The sequence below is a fragment of the Heteronotia binoei genome, chromosome 21, assembly GCF_032191835.1.
Source record: "Heteronotia binoei isolate CCM8104 ecotype False Entrance Well chromosome 21, APGP_CSIRO_Hbin_v1, whole genome shotgun sequence".
Taxonomy (NCBI): Eukaryota; Metazoa; Chordata; class Lepidosauria; order Squamata; family Gekkonidae; genus Heteronotia; species Heteronotia binoei.
Genome location: NC_083243.1, coordinates 53,167,416 through 53,179,973, shown reverse-complemented (window position 1 = coordinate 53,179,973; position 12,558 = coordinate 53,167,416). Strand labels below are relative to the sequence as shown.

General features: G+C 45.3%; 1 protein-coding gene across 3 annotated transcripts; it reads right to left on the bottom strand.

The window, feature by feature from the left end:
* Window positions 1–477: 477 nt before the first annotated feature.
* PGF (placental growth factor) lies at window positions 478–11,167 on the bottom strand. Of its 3 annotated transcripts, none has more exons than XM_060261930.1 (7): window positions 11,086–11,167; window positions 5,879–5,921; window positions 4,277–4,473; window positions 3,485–3,561; window positions 2,255–2,284; window positions 2,086–2,166; window positions 478–847 (listed from the first exon to the last, which is right to left on the bottom strand). In XM_060261930.1, the coding sequence occupies exons 1-6, from the start codon at window positions 11,140–11,142 to the stop codon at window positions 2,097–2,099; spliced, it is 474 nt and encodes a 157-aa protein (XP_060117913.1). In that variant the 5' UTR covers window positions 11,143–11,167; the 3' UTR covers window positions 478–847; window positions 2,086–2,096. The 3 variants fall into 3 exon arrangements, with proteins under 3 accessions (XP_060117913.1, XP_060117912.1, XP_060117915.1); XM_060261929.1 differs by having other exon boundaries at window positions 2,090–2,166; XM_060261932.1 differs by having other exon boundaries at window positions 2,090–2,166; window positions 5,879–5,918; window positions 11,086–11,165.
* Window positions 11,168–12,558: the final 1,391 nt, after the last annotated feature.

Sequence of the window (12,558 nt, the reverse complement as noted above, 5' to 3'; positions counted from 1 at the left end):
GACTGATTCTGAATATCTGGCCTTACTACCACCAGCAGCCTTCATTAGGCAACATGTTTTCTTAATATGTGCTCTTCTTCTTCTAGGCAAAGGAGTTCAAAGACACTACAATGGCAGGGCACAGATTTAAAAGAGGAACCTCAGAGCTGGAGAAACAAAGTTGTGCCTTCAAAAATGGTTTGTGCCCTTATCAATATGCTGCCTTGAAAAACTTCCAAGGATCATCAGTTCCTTCCACAAACCTCTCGTTCTCTGTAGATAACTTTCAGAGGGGTAGTGGGATTACTCAGTTACAGCAAAAATAGCAAGTTTTTGCTGTAACTGCTTACAAACTGCTTGCTGCAGCTCCTTACAAACATTTATTGTGGCATGTGACTTCTAGTCCAAGAAAACTTATCCCGTAATAAATCTCCTAGGCTTTACCAGTGCCACAGGATTCTTTGTTGTTTGTCTTGCACTTAAGAACTTTGAAGTCCATTAAAACAAACAATTATTTTAATTTTTCCTCCTGAGAGGTTAAAGGTTACTTTCTGGACAGCAAAAGCAAACAAGTCATTCAGCCCTTTCCTGTTGGTTCTTTCTAAATATCAAGGCTATGAATCCTTTATTAAATGGAAATATTTTATGGCGAGCTCTAAAGATATATATAGCAAATAAAATGCATTTTAATTAAGGGTGCAACCTTTAGCTGATAAGCCAGTGCAAACTGTCCACAAAAAAAGACTTAGTTGCAGATTAAAGTTTCACCCTAGCCCTGATTAATTGGTGAGGCCAGCAACCAAGCAAAATCTCTTGGGTCGTGGGAATCTTGAGGGACCACAGAAGTGCATCATCATCGCCCTCTTTGCTGCAGATTTAATGAAAAAGAGATTTGAAGATGGCTTTTCTTTCTGTTCTGCATACAAAGCTAGCAGACAGCTTGAAACAGTAAATTACCTCTCCCTTAATTAAAAATGTTGTATAGCACAATCCTAAAGATATTTTCATGGGAGTAAGCCCTACTGAGTAGACCAAAGAAGAATTCAGAGTAGACCCGCCTAGGATTGCTCTTTTATCTCCTGGGGCCCTCCAAAAGGCCTCTTCTCACTGATACTTTGCAATCTAGTCAAACATAATCCATTCATCTCTTTAAGAACCTACGTTCAATCAATAAAAAATCATTAGTCAATCAAAAGCCTCTATGTTTAATATATGCCAGTGTGGTCTATAACTTGATCTGTTATCTAAAAATGAAGATGGTTGCATGTTGATCCTAGCAAAACTCTGTGGGAAGACAACCCCCAAAGTGGTATTAAGCAAAGATCTCAAATACAATATATCCTTGAGCATTCTGAGACCCAAAGAATTTTAGCAGAAGAATGCTATTATGGTATTTTCCTTCTCCCAAATTTTGGAGGGAGTCTGTGGGGATGAAACACATTTGGTGTTCAAGGACATTTGGTATAAAAAATTAATCTTTGGAACACTGTTCTCAAGTCCACCTGAAATAAATGGGATAAATTAGCCACCACTAATTTAAGCCCCATAGATTTCAATGGGACTTAGACGTTGGATGAGGATATTCTTCTTGTTTTCTGTTCACAGAAGCTTCCATACATCATTTGCTTAGTGCCAATCATCAGCTCATACATGTCAAGCATGTTTCTGCCACTAAGCCAATCGCCTTTATACTCCTGACTTGTACTTTATGGTATTAGATGGCTGACTGGAAATTGCAATGAAGACAAAGTGCACTTCAGAAATTATTCCCAGTAGCAGAAGTCACATAAATCATGTTTGTTTGGTCCTGGAACCTCTTGCTGCATGACCAAACTAAAGGCATAATCCAGAACTATGGGGATGTTAATTATTGTGCACAAAAGCCATGTGTATATTATTCATATTTTTTGCCAAAAACAAAAAAATATTTTCAGATTGGTAATAGCTGTGATTTTTTTATTCTGTGCAGTGGAATCCACTAGCTGCACATCATCCATAAAAAGATTTGCCTGCAACCTGGAACCAGCCATTGCTAGAAGTAGCTATCTTTCTCTATCCATGACTCAGAGTATTATTCCTCCCTCTCTTGCTGGTGTTGATATTCACTCACATAGAGATCAGTCTTTCAGTCTGTGTCTTGCACGCTTCATCTTGATTCCTCTTCCTTTTCCTTTGGGTTTCCTCCTCCTTTACAATGAGAGGGGGGGAAAAGAGTGGGTAGAACATAACCCTGCAGAGAGTCCTTCAATCCAAAACCCCTATAAATTCTACTTACCTCCCTGGCTTTGGAACCTCTTGGCGAAGCCTATGGAGAAAAAAGTTACACAGTCACGTTAAAGATATGATATCTACAAAAATCATAGGTATCAAGGGATCTGAAGCTACAGAAATGATCACAAGAGCTTGCACTTTTACTTGTCAGTAAAATGAGGATCTCATCCTCATGAGGAACAGTTACTGCAGGTCCCTTTCTGTCTTACATTAACGGACTTGTGTCTCCATCTTTTGTCACTTTTCATTGCTCACCGATCCCATGTTAGTCTACAATTGAACTATACATCTGCTTATAATAATTTCTACCTGGGCCTCAAAACCCAAGTTAAGTCTCACTAACAACCTTTGAGCAACATTCGTTCATTTGTTTACTTAATTTATACTCTACTTTCTTCCCCAATGGGGACCTAAAGCATCTTACATAATTCTCCTCTCCTCCATTTTAACCAACATGAATCAATTGCCCATATGCCTAGGGAAAACATGGTGGTTAGAGATAAAAGAGAGTGCTAAGTGACTTTCAGACTCTGTGAAAATTAATTTGTTTATTTGAAAGATGTACATCACACAGTTCCACAAAAGATCTCAAGGAGACTCCCAAAAGAAATACATAATGGCTCTAAAACCAGGTAAGATCAACATTAAAGCCTAATGCCAGTTAAAAACACACCAGTACACTGACACACAAAACATTAGAATATCTGAAAAATCATGGACATTAATGAAAAGCCCTCCAAAATAAAACAGCTTTGCAACTTTATGGAAAAACCAATGGCCCTTTAGCTGGCCATTCTATTGGGATGGTGCCATGACTAAAGAAGCAAAAACTTTGGCTGACTGAACAAAGGCCTCAGACCAAGGTCTTTCACATTATCTGATCCTTAGCTGGAGGTGCTGGGGATTGAACCTGGAACCTTCTGCATGCCAAGCAAATGCTCTACCACTGAGCCATCGACCCTCCCAGTATCTTTCAATATCAGGATCCAAATGTTATCAAGCCTCACTCCATGTTTAGGATTCCAGACAACTGGTATTATTCTACAAGCAAGATACTGGATAAATCTAAAGCATAAATTGTCTTGGAAAGCCCTAACTCTGCTTGTAAGAGAAAAGTCACTAGGTGACATGGTGAAAGGCTTGTTGAGATTGCTTGATCCAGCAGGAATTCAACCATGTTAGCAGGATGCCCAAAGAACAGGATACTCAAATCGGCCACAATCAAGATCCATACCTGCACGAACATTTCTTGTGTTCAGCAAATGACATCTCCACGTAGGATGCCTGCTCCCCGGATTTCATCCTTAGGAGCTGAAAGGGCAAAACATGTGTCACTCCCCCACGTATTTATTTCTTTCTCTACTGTCACTATCTATTCCTGCTAGCTCCAGCCAAAGACATTCTGCTGCATTAGTCAGAAATTCCAAGCAGCAGCCACCCTCTCTCCACTATTCCACTAGTTCAGGGGTGGCCAACGGTAGCTCTCCAGATGTTTTCTGCCTACAACTCCCATCAGCCCCAGCCATTGGCCATGCTGGCTGGGGTTGATGGGAGTTGTAGGCAAAAAACATCTGGAGAGCTACTGTTGGCCACCCCTGCACTAGTTAATATGGGGACCAAAGGAACTTCCATTCATTTTAGTGCTGCTTGTGGAGGAGAACTTCTCAGTAGTTTGTGCCCCATGTGTCAAACCCCTCTGTCTCCCAGAAGGATCCTCAGCACCTGTTTTCTGAGCCAATTGCCTCATTTGTGTTCATAGCAGGGCTGCCTGCCTCTGTCCTGCCAGGATTGTGGGTTTCGAAAGCTTTGGAACATCTGGGAAATGAACCTCCAGACCCATTTAAACCAAATGTTTAAAATAACTCCTAATTCAACCAAGATGAGCTGCTCTTTCCCCAAATGTGCACAGCTCAGTGAAGGTGTGCAGTCAAGAAGAACAGACTGTATTGTTGCAAGGTGGGACAGGAAACAAAATATTTGAGTTGTGGCTTCATGACAACCAGGAATGCATAGAACAATCTCTTACTTGCATGGTGACGTTAGTAATCTCTGTTGGTACACACTGAAGGGTCTCATCTCCGCAGCATCCACTGCAGCGATGCAGGGAGACACAGGAAGGGCTGAACATGTGCTCCACCTCACAGGGGTACTCAGACACAATATTAACCAGTTTTTCCATGGGCTGACAGGAGCTGCGATTCCAAACATCATAAAATGATAGGACTGGAAAAGATGCCAGAAAGAGATCATGATTTCAGCAGTCATGTTATGCCCTGACCTGGATGGCCCAGGCTAGCCCAATCTCATCAGATCTTGGAAGTTAAGCAGGGTTGGCCATGGTCAGTATTTGGATGGGAGACCACCAAGAAATACCAGGGCTGCTATGCAGAGGCAGGTAATGGCAAACTCCCTCTGAATGTCTCTTGTCTAAAAACCCCAGAGGGTTACCATAAGTCAATTGTGACTTGATAGCAAAAAAATGAAAAGGAATAAAGAATAGCAGTTGGCAGAGGGGAGTGATATCCTACTATGTTGCAAAAATGTCTCAAAGGCTAGGCATGCATTCCATTGGTGGCTCCAATTAATCCAGATTGCAGCCATGGTGGGATGCATGTCTTCTACATAAAGAAACCTGGATGAAGAACTAGTTTCATGGTATTAGGGGTTCATTTAGCAACACATTTCCAAGGTATACTCTTCCATCTTTCCTTTCTTGTCCACGACTCGTAAGGCTTCACTAAACGTTGCACAGTCCTTCTGTTGTGTCAGGGTTACAAGGACTTTCTCTTGGACATGTGCTGAATTCCCTATTACAAATTCATTTATCAGGCACACAGGAGTCCAATTTAGATCAGGACTCCCAAGAGGGTACTTAAGCTTTTCCCCATGCACCATTTAGCCAACCAGCAACACAGCCCCAGAGGGTGCTGTTTCCTCCCACTGGGACTCTACATGTACTGGTTTGTTCAGTAGGACAAACAGCATCCCACTAGAGCTGTTTTAAGCCCAAAAATAGCACATAGTGATTCTGATCCCAACTTAGCCTTCATGCACTTAGAGGACATTTTAGCACACGTCTGATAGTATGTCCTTATGGAGGACATGACACAAGGACTGTGTAATGTCTAGATTCAGGTCAGTAGCCACGTTGGTCTGAAGTAGCAGAACAAAGTTTGAGTCTAGTGGCACCTTTAAAAGCAAAAAAAAATTATTCAAAGTATAAACTTCCACACTTCTTCAGATACAATGAAACAGAATTCTGAATTAGTGTGCTTGCACATAAAAGCTTACACCTTGAATAAAATTTTGTCACTCCTAAAGATGCCACTGGACTCAAACTTTGTTCTGAGTAATGTGTAGTCATATCTTTAGAAATCTTAATAACTACAGAAAAAGGTTCCCTACCTGTTTGAACCAACTAACAACTTTCTGACATGCTCAAAGAAAGAGAAATATGCACCATTTGGATTACACAGTGCAAGTCAATGCAATCAGTAGGGTTAAATATCTAATAAGCAATGTAATAGGACTAGGATTACAGAAATTTGAAACAAAGCCTAAAACAAAGCAGCTAGTGGCATCACACAATTAGAAAACATTGCACGAGACAGGCAAGCTTCACACTCACCTCCCACTTCAGGGGTGCTGTTTTGAGGAAACAAGTCTTCCTGCTAGAAAGAGAAAGGGGGGGGGGAGAAATCTAGTACAGTAAAAAGTAACTCAACATATTAATTTCACTAATAAATTCATATTCCGCCTTTCTGCACATCAGGAGTTTCAAGCTCTTTCACAATATAAATATAAAATAAATACTACATTAAAACAGTTCTGGTGGGGGGGGACCATTTTTATACTAGAACCAGAGAAGGAATATGTGAAATACAAATGGAGACAATCCCTTTGAGCATGTACCAAGCATTTTTGCTTCACCAGGGACTAAATACAATCAATCTACACATATCTGAGAGTCGAGGAGGGAAAGGTTCCCAAGTAAAAGGATCTTATTTCCAAGCAAGCTTTAGTTGCAGCAACTCTTGTTTAAAAAATGAAGCACTTTTCCAGTTCCGCTTTGACTCACAGTGATGTTGTCATGCCTTCCTTCATGCCCCATGCAGCAATATACAATTTACTGAATTACAGAAAGAAACTGCAGTTCGGCTTCTGACCATCAGCTGTCACTCTAATGCACAGATCTCTGTGCCTTGAAAATATAATAGAGGATTGAGCAGGGAAGGATGAAACTAGTACAGATCCGAGATGATGAGACAGTGATGCCCTTTGAACTGAGAAACAGAATGGAAAAGGAGTGAATAAGGTGCTCCAAACAGGAGTGGTCTCTGTGCGTTTGATGACTGGTATAAATCGATGTTTGAAAAAAATAGCCATGTTAAACAAAAGTTTTTAAAGAATAGTTCTAGGATGATAGATCCAGCTGGGCAGCTGTGTTGGTCTGAAGCAGCAGAACAAAGAGTCTAATGGCATGCCGAAGTGTGCCTGCATGTGAAACGTTACTCTGAATAAAATATTGTTGGTCTTAAAGGTGCCATTAGACTCTAACTTAGTTCTTGAAGTCAAAGGGAACCTTTTGCAGGACCATTATCATTAGTGCATTTGACTGGAAACAAGAAACTCAAAACTTATTCCAGCCGAAGATGGATTTGATCATGGAAGTATCAATGCAGCATCTGAGAATCAATTTTCACAACCAAGATGAACTAGATAAGCAAGTAACAAGAAGCACTAAAAATGCCAGCTTGAACCCTATACCTTGCCCCTGCTTGCACAGCACTGTCCTTTTTATGTGCTGAAAAGTGATTGCTAAAATAGTATCTAATTTGACTAAATCCCTGCATTTTGTTTTTTTAACTACACATATATCTGATACACTTATTCAGAGACATTGGGTAAACTTTAGGAGTTATCTTTTGTTGGGCTGATATAGAATTTTGTTTCAAAAGCTTAATCACCTAAGATGTTCAGTGATCCAAAATAGAAGGAAAGAGGTGAACATGAGAGAGGGGCAGATTAAAGGACAAGGGTACCCCATTTTGGACCATATTCAAGTCCCCTGTGCCTCTTTCTTCTGTCAGCACTACTGGGGAAGGGAGAAAGAATGGAGTAGTGCTGTGCAGTAATTTGAGTGTGAGACTAGGATCTGGGAGGCAGGTTTGAATCCCCACTCTACCACGGAAATTTGCTGGGTGACCTTGCAACAGTTATACTTTCTCAGCCTAATCTACCTCACTGCGTTGTTGTGAGAAGATTGATGCAAGCTGCTCTGGGTCTCCATTGAAGCACATAAGAAGAGCCCTCCTGGATCAGACCTGTGGTTTATCTAAGCATTCTGTCTCAGACAGTAGCCAACCAGTTCATCTGGGGGACCAACAACAGGGCATAGAGGCTGAGACCTCTGATGTTGCCTCCCAGCTCTGGGGTTCAGAGTTTAATGCCTCTGATTGTGGAGGTTCCCCTCACAAATAAAATGAGGGACTGCGAATCACTACCTGATGAGGTCGTCTTTATGCAGGACAGATTTTAGCACTGAACTTTGGTCCATACTTGGGTACAAGCAACCAATGCAAATTAAAATCCCACCAACCATCTGTTCATTTATTCATTGTTAGTATACAAAGCTGTTTGGCAGGAAGATGGGAGGAATCTAGTAATACACTCAGTCTCCTGACCTGCTAATCTACAGAATTTTAACTTTTCTAAAAGAGCTCCAGGGATATAGGAGAAAAAACAGTGACAGAACAACTAGGAAATGCAGGGCAAGCAATTCAGAAAGGGTGGAGGTTTACATCACCAACTTCTCTAAACCAGATGAGCCTCTGGCACAGCTAAGCAAATGGATGGTTTTGATTGCAGAGAAAACTGCTAGTGTTAGAAGCAAAAGAAGCAGGAGAACAACAAGGGGGTGGATATGGGTTGCAAAGGCTTGACAGTGATGTCATCTAGATTCTCTGCAACAACTCAGTGAATTAATGATGTTGCTTCCAGAGGAAACGGAAGCACCCAAGAGAAAAATCATCCTGGCCACAAGCAGAATTGTGCAATGGGGGGCGGGGGCGCTGAATGAGCTTAAAGGATTTTGGATAGGAGAACTTTGATATCTTCTCTTACAATATGACCACATACATCCTTCACAAAATTTATTTTATTCATTTATACCCCGCCTTTCTTCCAAATGGGGACACTAAGCAGTTTACATCATTCTCTTCTCCTCCATTTTATCCTCACAACAACCCTGTGAGGTAGGTTAGGCTGGGAGAGTATAACTGGCTCAAGATCACCCAGCAAGCTTTCATGGCATGAATGGAGTTTTGAACCCAGGTCTCCCAGATACTAGTTCAACACTTTTAACAACTACACTACACTGCCAATCAACCAAGAAGAAGATGATATTGGATTTATACCCCGCCCTCCACTCCAAATCTCAAGAGTCTCAGAGTGGCTCACAATCTCCTTTATCTTTATCCTCCCCAACAGACACCCTGTGAGGTAGGTAGGGCTGAGAGAGCTCTCACAGAAGCTGCCCTTTCAAGGACAACTCTTGCTGCGAGACTTATGGCTGACCCAAGGCCATTCCAGCAGGTGCAAGTGGAGGAGTGGGGAATCAAACCTGGTTCTCCCAGATAAGAGTCAGCACGCTTAACCACTACACCAAACTGGCTCTGAACCGATATGCCTCCCAGAAATCCCCCTTCCCCAAACACATCACATCAGACCCTTAGAGAGGGCCAGTTTGGTGTAGTGGTTAAGTGCATGGACTCTTATCTGGGAGAATTGGGTTTGATTCCCCACTCCTCCATATGCACCTACTGGAATGACCTTGGGTCAGTTATAACTCTCAGAGCTGTTCTGCTCAAGAGCAGTTCTGGGAGAGCTCTCTCAGCCTCACCTACCTCACAGGGTGTCTGTTTAGGGGAGGGGAAGAGAAAGGAGATTGTAAACTGCTCTGAGACTCCAGGTAGTGAAGGGCAGGGTATAAATCCAATCTGTTCTCTCTCTGTCTCTTAATAGCAAAGTGCCTTGTCCCGCCCCCCCCTCCATTAGGGAGGTTTCTTTCTTGACTGCCTGCCCACCCCTTTTACCTTCACAAGAGAGGAAAATCCCACAAAATAGGTAACAACAGGACCATGTGTGTATGTGTGCCTCCTGCTACCATGGACTGGGGGCATGCTTACAGGAAGAGGGCAGGTGCAAGCCCTTGCTCTCTCCCCTGCAGCTTGCTATTTGCTTCCCTTCAGCGGGGGGGGGGGGGGGGGGGATGTGACTCATGTGAGAAAGAAAAGCTTCTCCAGAACCAGAAGGAGAGAGGGAATCTCCCTCTACACTGATCGCCAAGGAAGCTTGTGAAACAAGGATTGGCTTCTTGCCCTACAAGCTCCCCCCAAGCTGGGGTCAGGAGATGGGAGAGATTATCCATTCACAGGAGAAGTTCCCTCTCCCCTCTGCAAAAGAAACCTGGGAAACAAGTCCCAGGTCTCTGCTCTGCAGACTTCACTGGGGCTGAGCAGAATCCCAGAAAGTATCTCTTGCACTTCTCTTGTCCAAGACCCTCTTTGTCCCCTCCCCGCCCCAAACCAGAGGAATCTTTGTGACAGGGGTGAGGTGTATCTTAAAAGCAAACAAAACACTCCACAAGGCTGCATTGTGGGCAACTTGCTGGATCCAGACATTGCTGGAGATTACGCTTCTCTAATCATCCACAGATATGAATTAATAACCATGAAGCTGCTTTTCTACTGAGCCAGTCCATTCTTCGGCAGGGGTCCTCAACCCCAGGCCGCAAACTGGTACCGGTTCATGGCCTGTTAGCAATTGGGCTGCGGAGTGAGGCAGAGACCTTTGCCTACTCCTTTTTTAAAGACCCCCGTGGGGGGCAGGGATGGGGTGTGGGCTTGGGGGCAGCCTGGGGCAGCAAAACCCCCAGCACCCTGCCACACCAGTCTGTGGAAAAACTGTCTTTCACAAAACCAGTCCCTGGTGCCAAAAAGGCTGGGGGCCACTGTTCTATGGGGTCTCAAGGAGGGGTCTCTCACATCACCCACTGTCTGATTATGAAATGCAAGAGACTCAACTCCAGGCCTTCTGCATGCCAAGCAGCTGCCCTTCCGCTGAGCCGCTGTGGACCCTACTTTGCCCCTCAGGTCTCTGCTCTGCAGACTTCACTGAGGCTGGGCTTAAAGCCCTGGAAGTGATTTATTCCATGACAAGGCTCTGCTTTGGAACATGGAAAATCATGACAGACAGTGGCTCTGAAAAGGTACAGGAGATCTTCCTCGGACTAATAACAATCCTGCCTTGGCCCTACACCTCCTGAGATGGGGGCCGGGGGATATTGTGTTTAGGGGGCTTGAGCACCTTTAAGTGTAATATGAAATACCATGAAGACAGCAGGGCTTTTAAATCATGCCGGGACTCACCAGGGCTTAGCCCCGGCCCCCGGAACCTCTTTTCAGGCTAGTTCTCAAAGGTCTGCCTGCCTGCCTGCCTTCTTCGGGTAGAGTTCCCCTGGGAAAGTTCTCAGGCGGCCGCCACCCGTCGGGACAAGGCTGCAGGGACAGAGGAGAGGCGTCTCTTCAGGGCTTCAGCCCAGGCGCTTCTTGTTCGGAAGCGGGACAGTGACGGCTTACACTTCGCTGGCTCTTTTGAGCCGCCAGCCAGAAGAACCCGCTCGCCCTTCCACCCACCCACCCACCCCGCCCAGCAGCGGCGCCGGCTTCGGGCGTCTTTCGGGGGCCGGGTAGTAGCCCCACCAGAGCTTGAACCAGATCCCACCTGCCACTGCGGGAAGCGGAGGACTGAAACACCGAAAGCTGCATCCCTCACCTTCGCGCCCACCATCTGCAAGGCGAGAGCCACGAGGAAGCCGCCGAGAGTTGGCATCGCGGTGGGCTCCGCACTTTTGGACGTCCCGATTGCGAACGGAGACCACAAGAGCGGGCACAGCCGCCCCCGAGTCTGCCCGGACGTCGCGTCTTCGGGGCCCCTTAGCGGGGCACACGTAGATCCCAGGAGCAGTAGCCGCCCGGCGCCAGCCAGGAGAGCCTCTTGTGCCCCGAAGCAGCAGCAGCGGCAGCAGGCAGGCAGCCTTCCAACTTGGTGCCCAGAAATGAAGAGGACAGAGCGGCAGGCTGCTGCTCTAGCTCCTCCGGCTGCTCTGAGGCAGGCTCCCGGCTGCACCTCCAGCTGCCCCAGGGCCACGTGCCCGCCTTCCAACTTCCAGCTCCTCCCACCTCCCAGTCGGCTTCCCGCCCTTGCTCTGGGGCCCCCAGGCCCCGGGGCCAGCCCGGCGGTTCCCTTAGCCGCGCCTCACGTGTCTGGAGGAGACAAACCTTGTGCCAGCGAGTCGGTGACCTCAGGCCGGAAAGCAGGCCTTGGGGAGGGGGTCACCGAAGCCAGTTCGGCTGCGCCTGGGCGCGTCCCGCCAGAGCCTTCAGTGTTCCCTGCCTTCGCGCTGTACGGCTTGCAGGACTGTTGTGTGTATGCTGGGCCTGTCCCAACTGGTAATCCTCTTTGTCCAGGTGTGAGAAAGTGACAGGGCGGATGAGAAGGAACATGGTGTGTGTGGGTGTGTGACTGTGGGTTTATGTGCGCTGTTATCAGTTATGTGGCATGCGGGATGATTGAGGCACAGCGCCAGCTTCCTGTGCGTGCAGAGCTGTGTCCCTGTGCAACCTGATGCCAGGGGCCTCTTAACACCTTTCGAAACCCTGGCAGGAAGGCATGTCTGTGTAAGTTGAAACTTCGGCTTTGATTGCAGGTGGAGAGGTACATCTTGTGTACACATGGTGTACTGGGACGCTGTGCCCAAATACAGCTTCCCAGGGCTTGGTCAAGCAGCTAGAGACTATTTGCACAGATGGTGTTCCATCCAAAGGATTCACATCCTACACTGTAGAAACTTCTTAAGTGTATAAAGTGGCCCGGAGGGTTTCTTGTGCACTTGAACAATATTAGATCAAGGATGTGGACCTGTATGCTTTTGATGGTGCATGGACACAGTCATATGTTGGTGCATCCATTAGTGCCCATGTCTCCAAAGTAATTCTTTTCAACCCCAACACTGACATGAGTGCTTCTTCGTCTTGAAAAACTTCTTGGGCTAATTGATTTCACTTGGACTACCCATCCCTGTAATAAAGTGCACATTGCAAACCCCAGGCATTTAGGATGAGTCCAAAGTCATAGGGATTTCTTGATCCTGTGAAGAAAAGAAACTCAAGAATACTTGAATTATTAATATTTTATTTATTATTTTTATTTATTTGCTTCAATTTTTATCCTGCCCTGCAATAATAG

Coding starts and splice junctions, on each gene's coding strand:
- PGF (XM_060261930.1), bottom strand. CDS start 11,142: ATGCCAACTCTCGGCGGCTTCCTCGTGGCTCTCGCCTTGCAGATGGTG. Junction 5,922..11,085: donor TGCAGATGGTGGGCGCGAAG/GTGAGGGATGCA, acceptor TTCTCTTTCTAG/CAGGAAGACTTGTTTCCTCA. Junction 4,474..5,878: donor CAGCACCCCTGAAGTGGGAG/GTGAGTGTGAAG, acceptor CATCTTTTCCAG/TCCTATCATTTTATGATGTT.